The following is a 10,400-nucleotide window of genomic DNA, read 5'->3' on the forward strand; positions in this document are numbered from 1 at the left end:
AATTGACCTATTCCCCGCATTAGCCTTGATACACATACCAAAGTTGGTGTCAATATCATGTATGGGAGCTTTGCAATCAATTATAAAAATTGACACCCCATATTCTTCAATGCAAATGCAAAACAAATGGCAAATTTTAGCAGCAAAATTTAGCCAGACTCTGTGTGAAATAAGGTTAGTGACTTTTGCCTGCTCACCTATACTTATAAATTTGGCTAAGAGTAAATGACAATCATAGTTTAGTTAGTTTAGTTACACTTTCATTTCTCGATTTAGCCCCCATGACCTCACTACGCATGTTCTGATCTCCTTCACCCTGTAGCCATAGATGAACGGGTGGACAGTTGCTGGGAAAAGGAAGTAAATAGCACTGGTGAGATTTTGGAAGTTGACTGATACCGGCATCCTGTAGGCGATGGATGAGAGAAGCCCACAGGAGTAATTGAGGACCACCACGGAGAGATGTGTACCACACGTGTCCAGTGTTTTGTGGCGAGACTTCCCCTTAACAATGCTCATGACGGTGTAAATAATAGAAGAGTAGGACACAGTAAGTAATGTGATGTCCAAGGCCGTCACCAGAATCCTCACCATAAGTCCCACCAGTTGGATACGATCTGTGTCCCCACAGGCCAGGTTCAGGAGGACCATATTCTCACACGCAAAGTCCAGGATGAGGTTGGAGCTGCAGAAGGTGACCTGAGCAGCTACAATAATAATCGGAGAAACAAAGAGGCTGGACTTGACAAAACCAATCATGGACATTTGTATCAGCAAATGGCTGGTCATGATGTCATGATAACGCAGAGGTTTGCAGATGGCCACATAACGGTCTAGTGACATCATTAGCAATACGTCGGACTCAAACATGGCCATTGTGTACATGAAGAACATCTGGAAGAGGCATCCTTCCAGCGAAATGGAGTCCATCCCCAACAACATGCCCAGGAGGGTGTTGGGCACAATGGACGTGGCGCAGCAGATGTTGACAGAGAAGAGCATAGCGATGAGGGTGTACATGGCTGAGTGGAGACTCTGCTCCACCCAGATTCGGTAGATGATCAGAGTATTGCCAGCCAAAATCAAGACATAGATGAGAAGAAACTGGACGGCGATGAGATGTCTAGACTTAAGGAAGCCAGGAAAGCCGAAGAGGATGAAGTATTTGTGCGAGAAGGACGTAGACTCATTGTTGTGCAATCTGTCCATGTTAAGAGTACATTTTCCTGATACAGGAGGACAAACACAAACATCACTACTGGACATTACACATTCCATATTATGATACATTTCACATATACACAGATGCCGAGCTGTATGAAGCCAACTGATTTGCTACAAGTAACTGAGGGCTTAAAGAGGCACTGGGATGATATATAGTAGAATTATTCAGGATATCTAGTTTTACAGTATATTAATTTTCCTGGATTCAGCATCAAAAACACTTCCTATATCTGTATATTGCTGTATATTGGTAAGTAGCCCCTCCCTCCCAGTGATGTTTAGCCTAGGCTATTTAGTTATGCATCCTTGAGGCCATCCTTGACCTGAGGCCATATGCAATTCACTTTATCTCCTGAGTTTTCTCCTAGGAGATCATTTTTTTAATCATTTCTTTAACCATTTCAGCCGCCTAGATGTGAAGCTCACGTCCGGGCGGCTGATCTGATGTGCTCCCGCACTTCGGCGTGCTCCCGTGTCCCCCGGTAGCCCTGGGATCAGTGAAAGGGAACATGGTTCCCGATCACCGATCCCTGTTCCCCGCAGAAAAACCGAAGCGCTCACCCGTGAGGCTTCAGTTCTTCTGCCCGGAAGAATTTCCGCATCCCCCTTGTACTTCCGCTTAGCGAGAAGTACAAGGAGGGAAACCAAAAATGAAGGTGGCCATCTTGTGGCCAAATAGTAAAACTACATCTACACTTTTTTTACATTACAATTTACACATATAGCAACATTAAAAATTGACTGTTTATGTCCCACACCAAAATATTACCCAAATAAAATTTTTAATGTAAAAAAAAATATTACAATTGAAAAAAAAAAAGACATAAATAGTTACCTAAGGGTCTGGCCTTTTTAAATATGCATGTGAAGGGGGTATACTACAATTTTTTTTTAAATTATAACCTTGTAAATAGTGATGGGGGCAAAATGGAAACAATGCACCTTTATTTCCAAATAAAATATTGGCGCCATACATTGTGATAGGGACAAAATTTAAATGGTATAATAACTGAGACATACGTGCAAATAAAATATATAGGTTTTAATTATGGTAGCATGGATAATTTTAAAGCTATACTGGCCGAAAACTGAGAAATAATGATTTTTTTTCCATTTTTTTCTTATTAATCCTGTAAAAATGCATTTATAGTAAAGTGGCTCTTAGCAAAATGTACCACCCACAGAAAGCCTAATTAGTGGTGGAAAAAACAAGATATAGATCAATAAATTGTGATAAGTAGTGATAAAGTTATTAGGGAATGAATTGGAGGTGAAAATTGCTCCGATGCATAAGGTGAAAAATCCCCGCGGGCTGAAATGGTTAAAATAACTTTTCAGCACTTTGCAATAGAAGAAGTACAACAAAGTAGGTGAAAAAGTACTCTCAAAATTATCTAGAGCATTTTTTTGCTTTCTGTTGGTTTAACCGGCATTTTATTGGCAAGGCCCATATGCAATTAACTTTTCCTCCTGAGTTATCTCCTAGGAGATAATTTTCAGCTTCATTTTAAAACAACTATTCAGCACTGTGCAATTGTAAGAGTACCCAAATATTAGTGAAAAAGTACCATCAAAATTATTTTGAGTATTTTCTTGCTTGCTGGTGGTTTAAAATGCATTTTATGACAAAGGCCCCATATGCAGTTCACTTTTTCACCTGAGATTTCTCCTAGGCGATAATTTCACAACTTGTAAATAAAAGGCTTTTTAAACCACCAGCAAGCAAACAAATACTCAAAATACTTTGGAGAGTACTTCTTCACCTACTTTTTGGTATTTTTTTCCATTGCAAAGTGTTAAAAAGTTATTTTAAATTGAAGATGAAAAATTATTTCCTGGGTGATATTTTCAAACTTCTTAATAAAACTTCTTAAAGAGGAGCTGTTAGGTATAAGTTCTCAGAGAAAATAAACACATATATCAGTAGCTAAAGATTGGCTGTACTTACATTACATATGCATTTCACTGTCCACGTTTGGATTTCACAGAATTTGTATATAGTATATGCAGAGAATGATACTCCTGACAGCTCATGGCAGGCTCCATGTTTTTCTGTCAAATGTGTCGTCATGTCCTGTCTGCTTCCTGATCACAGATAAGCTTGTACTAAATAACACAGTGTGCAGTGAATATTAATGAGCCATGTGGCTAGGAACAATAGCTGACTCCTGCAGTGTACTCTGCCCGAGATTTATCAGTGCTACGCGCTGGACTGATTACAAGCTGCTGTAACGTCTTATTAGCAGCCGAGGGGAGGGCCCCAGAATGCTTTGCAGTATAGTATGCGGCTTGCGTCCTCTTGGGTCTAATTAGCTTTTCTGATAAGCACACATCAAAGGTAAGAGAGATTTTTATCTCCACTAATGCCTTTCTGGCTTCCTTCTAAACTGTTTAACACAGGAGAATAGAGGTTTAAATTAGCTTCTGCAGCCTGACAGTTACTCTTTAATAAAATGCCCTTTAAATCACTACCAAGCAAGAAAATACTTTGGGCGAGATTCACAAAACGGTGCTCACTGTTAGCACGGCTTTTTGCGCGTTTTAGTGCGTTTTCATGCAAAAACATTTTCTCGCGTTAACGTTCACATGATAATGCGAATTTATCTCGCAAACGTGACGTTTAATGTAACGTAAAATTTGCGTTAACACGCGCACGTGAATTTTTGCCTGCTATGACCGTTATCCCGCGAAATTTCGCGCGAAGCACTTTTCACAGTGTGCTAACAGTTAGCACCGTTTTGTGAATCAAGCCCTATAAGGGAACCTGAACTGAGCTAAATTATTTAAAATAAACACCTGATGTAGCTGCAAATGAATATGACATACTTACCTCACCGTCAGTTCCTCTCAGAAGCGTGTCATTTTCTTCTGACAATGATCCCTTCCAGTTCTGACAAGATTTTGTCAGAATTGAAATATACCAGTTGCTGTCAGTTATATATCAGCTACTGTCAGTTACCACTGAATGTGCAAGGTAATGTCCATGTTTCTCTATGGCTCAAGTGGGCGATATAACAGTTTAACAGCATGCTGACCAGGAAGCTGTTATGGGGTAGTGGCCATTTTCAAAATGGAGGACAGAGAATTCCATCGATCATAGTGGACAAACAGGGCGCAGGAGAGGAGAGAGAGCTTGATTAGCAGACTGCATGGGAGGTAAGTATGACTTGTGTATGTTTATTTTGACTTTTTATTTTCGGTTCAGGTTCTCTTTAAAGGACTTATGACGAGGCGAGAGTGTGAGAAAAAGTTAAATACCTGGTTGTAAGTTTTATCCACAGAGGGCGCGGTTCATTCCGCCGTGGTATCATTCTTCTTTACAGCCCGAGGTCGGGACCCGACCCAATCCCTCAAGTCGTCTGCATCTGCCCCAATAAATATGGCCCCAGGTCCTGCAGCGCCTGCGCAGTTGTCATAGCCGTGAGTGCGGCTGCACAGCTCTGAGTCCTCCTCCAGCTACGTCATGGCTCCCGGCAGTCTCGTGGACATAAAGTGCGTGATGAGGCTCGGGTCCCGACCTCAGGCTGTAAGAAATGACATCATGGCAGAATGAAACAGAGGGTGCAGATGGCATCCTCTGTGGATAAAACTTACAGCGAGGTAGTTAACTTTTTTTTTTTTACCTCTCTCGCCTCGTAAGTCCTTCAAAATAGTTTTGAATCTTGATATTACCTTTCCAACAACTTTTTGCATTTTTTTCAGTTGAAAATTGCTGAAAATGTATTCTAAATAGAAAATGAAAAATTATCTCCTAGGAGAAAACTTAGGAGAAAAAGTAAATTGCATGTAGGCCCAGGTGCTGTTTCTGCTTACTTCAGAAGACGAGAGAATGAGTCCTATATTGCAAATATTTCATCTGTTCATATAAAAAAAGGATAAAAAAGTAACAAAAATGTTATGATTGCAGAATTATCCCGGGTGTATGTAAATATCTATGCATTATGCACACCCCTCTGCACGCTGCTGTTCAATATAACACACTAATAGGACCCCTATTCAAGTCACTTTTTTTGTCCTAAGGTTTCTCTTAGGTGATATTTTATCATGAAAAGTAATTTTGTTGTGTTACACAATGACAATAAAGTTCTTGAATCTTGAATCTTTAACACTCTAGGCCCATATGCAATTAACCTTTCTTCCTTAGTTTTCTTCTCGGAGATATTTTCAATATTGTCAATAAATGCCCTTTAAACCACCAGCAAGCCAGAAAATACTCAAAATAATTTTGCTAGTACTTTTTTCACTTACTTTTTGATACTTTTTTTAATTGCTCGAGTGCTGAAAAGTTATTTTAAGTAGAAGTTAAAAAAATATCTCCTGGTAGAAAACTCAGGAGAAAAGGTTAATTACATATGGGCCCTAATCAATAAAGTGCCTTTTTAGCCACCAGCAAGCAAGAAATATTCAGAATAATACTTCTGAAAGTACTTTTTCACCTACTTTTTGGTACTTTTTCAATTTGCACAAAAAGTTATATGAAACAGAAGATGGAAAATCATCCCCCAGGAGAGAAAGTGGACTGAGTATTGGTCTATGTCTGTATTAGAGACAGGAAAGCACTAGTGGAGATATTGTAATATTTAATTAGCTGGCCAGCAGTGTCCATGTCGTTGTATAGCCGGTCCCTGTACTATCAGCAGTCACATACCTACATGGACGTACTATTCTACGTTTGAGAGAATATCATGATGGCCGAGGTGTGATGGTATCTGAGAACATCTTACATGTGGTCACACACGGCAAGCATCGGTCACAGACATAAGGAGAACACATCACAAGGTGCAGACATGAAGGGACATTCCATGAAGATGACAATGACACTGATCATCTCAGACGTATATAATAAGAACGATGTTCCCAACAGGTCAATACTAATTACAGCATCCCGTGTCTGTAGTGAGAGTATATACATGCACTGCCGAGAGGAGGTCCCAGGGGGCAGGGCCTGTTAATACTAATGACAGCATCCCATGTCTGTACTGGGACTATGAGTGCGTACTGCCGAGAGGAGGTCCCAGGGGGCAGGGCCTGCCGAGAGGTGGTCCCAGGGGGCAGGGCCTGCTGAGAGGAGGTCCCAGGGGCAGGGCCTGCTAAGTGATTTTAACGAATGAATTTTTACAGGGGTAGATTACACTTTTATCCTCAGGCAGAGGCAATTATTAGATAATAAAATTAATTCTATGCAGTGATTCATCAGCTGTGGATGTTGTGCTAGATTAAAATTCTCAGTAGTAATACTAAATGACCACCAATCATAACTTATCTGCATGATACTCAAAAATGTAATTGAAATCTATTTTTTTTTGTTATTTTTTTTACTTATATAGCACCAACTAGTGGCATAGCCAAGGAGTTTTAGGCCCCAGTGCAAGTTTGTCATTGGGGCCCCTGCACCCCAAACATTCTATACATAACAATTCATGTGGCACAGCAAAACCTGCCAAGGACAAACACACTATGGGAGGTGTAATTGGGGGGAGGGGACATCCACAGTATGAGATGTGTAAGCAGGGGAGGGGACAAACAGTATGATGTGTAAGCAGGGGAGGGGACATCCACAGTATGAGAGGTGTAAGAAGGGGAGGGGGCATTCACAGTATGAGGTGTAAGCAGGGGAGGGGATATCCACAGTATGAGAGGTGTAAGCAGGGGAGGGGGCATTGACAGTAGGAGGTATAAGCAGGGGAGGGGACAAACAGTATGAGATGTAAGCAGGGGAGGGAATATCCACAGTATGAGGTGTAAGCAGGGGAGGGGACATCCACAGTATGAGGTGTAAGCAGGGGTTGGGACATCCACGGTTTGAGAGGTGTAAGTAGGGAAGGGGGCATCCACAGTATGAGGTGTAAGCAGGGGAGGGGACATCCACAGTATGAGGTGTAAGCAGGGAAGGGGGCATCCACAGTATGAGGTGTAAGCAGGGAAGGGGGCATCCACAGTATGAGAGGTGTAAACTAGGGAGTGGACATCCACAGTATGAGAGGTGTAAGCAGGGGAGGGGACATGCACAGTATGAGGTGTAAGCAGGGGAGGGGACATCCACAGTATGAGGTGTAAGCAGGGAAGGGGACATCCACAGTATGAGAGGTGTAAACTAGGGAGTGGACATCCACAGTATGAGAGGTGTAAGCAGGGGAGGGGACATGCACAGTATGAGGTGTAAGCAGGGGAGGGGACATCCACAGTATGAGGTGTAAGCAGGGGAGGGGACATCCACAGTATGAGAGGTGTAAACTAGGGAGTGGACATCCGCAGTATGAGAGGTATAAGCAGGGGAGGGGACATCCACAGTATGAGAGGTGTAAGCAGGGGAGGGGACATCCACAGTATGAGAGGTGTAAGCAGGGAAGGGGACATCCACAGTATGAGTAGTATAAGCAGGGGAGGGGACATCCAGCTGGCTGGATAGTCTAATGATTAAGGGCTCTGCCTCTGACACAGGAGACCAGGGTTGGAATATTTGCTCCTCCTGTTCAGTATGCCAGCACCTATTCAGTAGGAGACCTTGGGCAAGACTCCCTAACACTGCTACTGCCTATAGAGCGCATTCTAGTGGCTGCGGCCCTGGTGCTTTGACTCCGCCAGGAGAAAAGCACAATATAAATGTTCTGTGCCTTGTCTTGTCACAGTATGAGAGGTGTAACAGTTTGTTGATGATTATCATTATTTAATGCATATATAGAAGTGATCTGACCAGCATAGCATCATTGAAGAGCTAATACTACAGCTGGCCCAAGGGCCCCGGTGTGGTCCCAACCTCTGCATCTCCTCCTATTGCTAGGCCACTGGTGCCAACATCTCCCATAGTGCTGTACATAGTACAAAACAAATAGTGGGGAGCATAGAAGATAGATGAGACATTCAGAACTCTCTACAATCAGGACATCCAGCAACTCAAGTACAAAAACAGCCATAGCTGATGTGGGGTTTGAGACATCACCAATACATGTTCATATGATAAATAACAGCAGAATAAGAAATTACTAAGAGGAGGTCCCTCCCCTTGCGAGCTTACAGTCTAGAGGGTAGTTGGTGGAGACATTAGGAGGGAGGAGCCTGACCTTGCAAACTTACAATATAAAATCAAGTGGGTGGAGACACTAGGAGGAGGAGCTTGGCCTTGCCAGTTTACAATCTAGAGGGTAGTGGGTGGAGACATTAGAGGAGGTAGATAATTATTTAACCACCCTGGCGTTCTGATTAAATCGCCAGGGTGGCTGCGGGAGGGGTTTTTTTTAAATAAAAAAAAAACTATTTCATGCAGCCAACTGAAAGTTGGCTGCATGAAAGCCCACTAGAGGGCGCTCCGGAGGCGATCTTCCGATCGCCTCCGCGCCCAGAATAAACAAGGAAGGCCGCAATGAGCGGCCTTCCTTGTTTTGCTTATATCGTCGCCATAGCGACGAGCGGAGTGACGTCATCGACGTCAGCCGACGTCGTGACGTCAGCCGCCTCCGATCCAGCCCTTAGCGCTGGCCGGAACTTTTTGTTCCGGCTGCGCAGGGCTCAGGCGGCTAGGGGGGCCCTCTTTCGCCGCTGCTCGCGGCGAATCGCCGCAGAGCGGCGGCGATCAGGCAGCACACGCGGCTGGCAAAGTGCCGGTGTGCTGCTTTTTATTTCATCAAAATCGGCCCAGCAGGGCCTGAGCGGCAGCCGCTGGCCGGTGTTGGACGAGCTGAGCTCGTCCAGACCGCTCAGCTGGTTAACTTAATATGCGGTATTAAAGCATACAAATATAAAAGGCAGGGCCGGATTTAGGCCAAGGCCTAGGGCACCACAGGAGCAAGGGCACCAAAGCAGCAGGCTAACTGGTCCAAGCTTGCAAATGCTGCAATTCAGGGAGATCAGGCGAGCACCTGGCTGCGGTACTCTGCTGCTAGCAGCCTGTGCAGCAGCCACCTTGCTCTCTGTGCACGTTTGCATTGTGGCCAGGGCTATGGACTTGGGCAGTATTGGAGACAGAAAGGAAGAGGAAGCTTCTGCACTGGAGACGAGCGGAGAAATGAGTGACACTGACGGCTGCTGCGGAAGGCAAGCTGGCTACCTATACTGAAGGGTGTGGGGGGGGGGGGGGGTAAGGAGGGATTTAAGGAGTCATCTGGCTACCTATACTGGAGGGAAAGGAGGAGGGGTCATCTGGCTACCTATACTGGAGGGAAAGGGGAGGATTCATCTGGCTACCTATACTGGAGGGAAAGGGGAGGAGTCATCTGGCTACCTATACTGGAGGGAAAGGGGGAGGAGTCATCTGGCTACCTATACTGAAGGGGGGGAGGAGGGATCAAAGAAGTCATCTGGCTACCTATACTGGAGGGAAGGGGGAGGGTTCATCTGGCTACCTATACTGGAGGGAAAGGGGGAGGAGTCATCAGGCTACCTATACTAGTGGGAAGGGGTCATCTGGATACCTATACTGGAGGGGAGGGGTCGTCAGGCTATAGTGAAGGGGGACGGCTGGTGACAATGGCCTTGGGCAGTAAAGAGTACAAATTCATCCTTGTGTAAACGGTTCCTATACTTAACACAGGATCTGTTCGCATGTCGTTGATCTGTGGTCTTGTAAAACCCTGTGGCCCATATGCAATTCACTTTTTCACCTGAGTTTTCTCTTAGGTGCAAATTTCAAAATTGTCAATAAAATACCCTTTTAAACCACCAGCAAGCAAGGAAATGCTTAAAATAATTTTAATAGTAATTTTCACCTACTTTTTGGCACAACAGAGTAACCAAGCAGCTCGGGGTGACCCAAACCACTACGAATGTATAGGGGGATAAAAGGGACCAAAAATCCCTCCTACTAAAAAAGCAAAGCTTGGTGTATTTTGCCTTCTTGAAACAGAAGGAAACTTGCAATAATTCAGCTATTAGTGAACATTTGTGGTTACCCACAATGCACCACTACTGAATATGCAAATTACCTATTTTCGCCCCATAAGCCCAGCTAGCATCCAGAACCGCTGGTGTATAGCAAGCTTATAGCTTTAACCCTCCTGGCGGTCTAATAATTTCGCCAGGAGGGAGCGCAGCAGTTTTGTTTTGTTTTTTAAATCATGCAGCGAGCCCAGGGCATTCCCCCGCCTGCTTCGATCGCCTTCAGCGATCTCCGATCAGGAAATCCCGTTCAAAGAACGGGATTTCTGAGGGCTTCCCCCGTCGCCATGGCGACGGGGCGGGAT

At 44.2% G+C, this 10,400-nt stretch overlaps 1 protein-coding gene across 1 annotated transcript; it reads right to left on the minus strand.

The window, feature by feature from the left end:
- Nucleotides 1-252: 252 nt before the first annotated feature.
- On the minus strand, nucleotides 253-1,209 carry LOC137544603 (olfactory receptor 52L1-like). Its single transcript, XM_068265699.1, has one exon. The coding sequence runs from the start codon at nucleotides 1,207-1,209 to the stop codon at nucleotides 253-255; it is 957 nt and encodes a 318-aa protein (XP_068121800.1).
- Between the last annotated feature and the right edge of the window lie 9,191 nt (nucleotides 1,210-10,400).

The sequence above is a fragment of the Hyperolius riggenbachi genome, chromosome 2, assembly GCF_040937935.1.
Source record: "Hyperolius riggenbachi isolate aHypRig1 chromosome 2, aHypRig1.pri, whole genome shotgun sequence".
Classification (NCBI taxonomy): domain Eukaryota; kingdom Metazoa; phylum Chordata; class Amphibia; order Anura; family Hyperoliidae; genus Hyperolius; species Hyperolius riggenbachi.

Bases quoted from the DNA above. Each gene is read 5' to 3' on its own strand.
- LOC137544603 (XM_068265699.1), bottom strand. From the start codon at position 1,209: ATGGACAGATTGCACAACAATGAGTCTACGTCCTTCTCGCACAAATAC.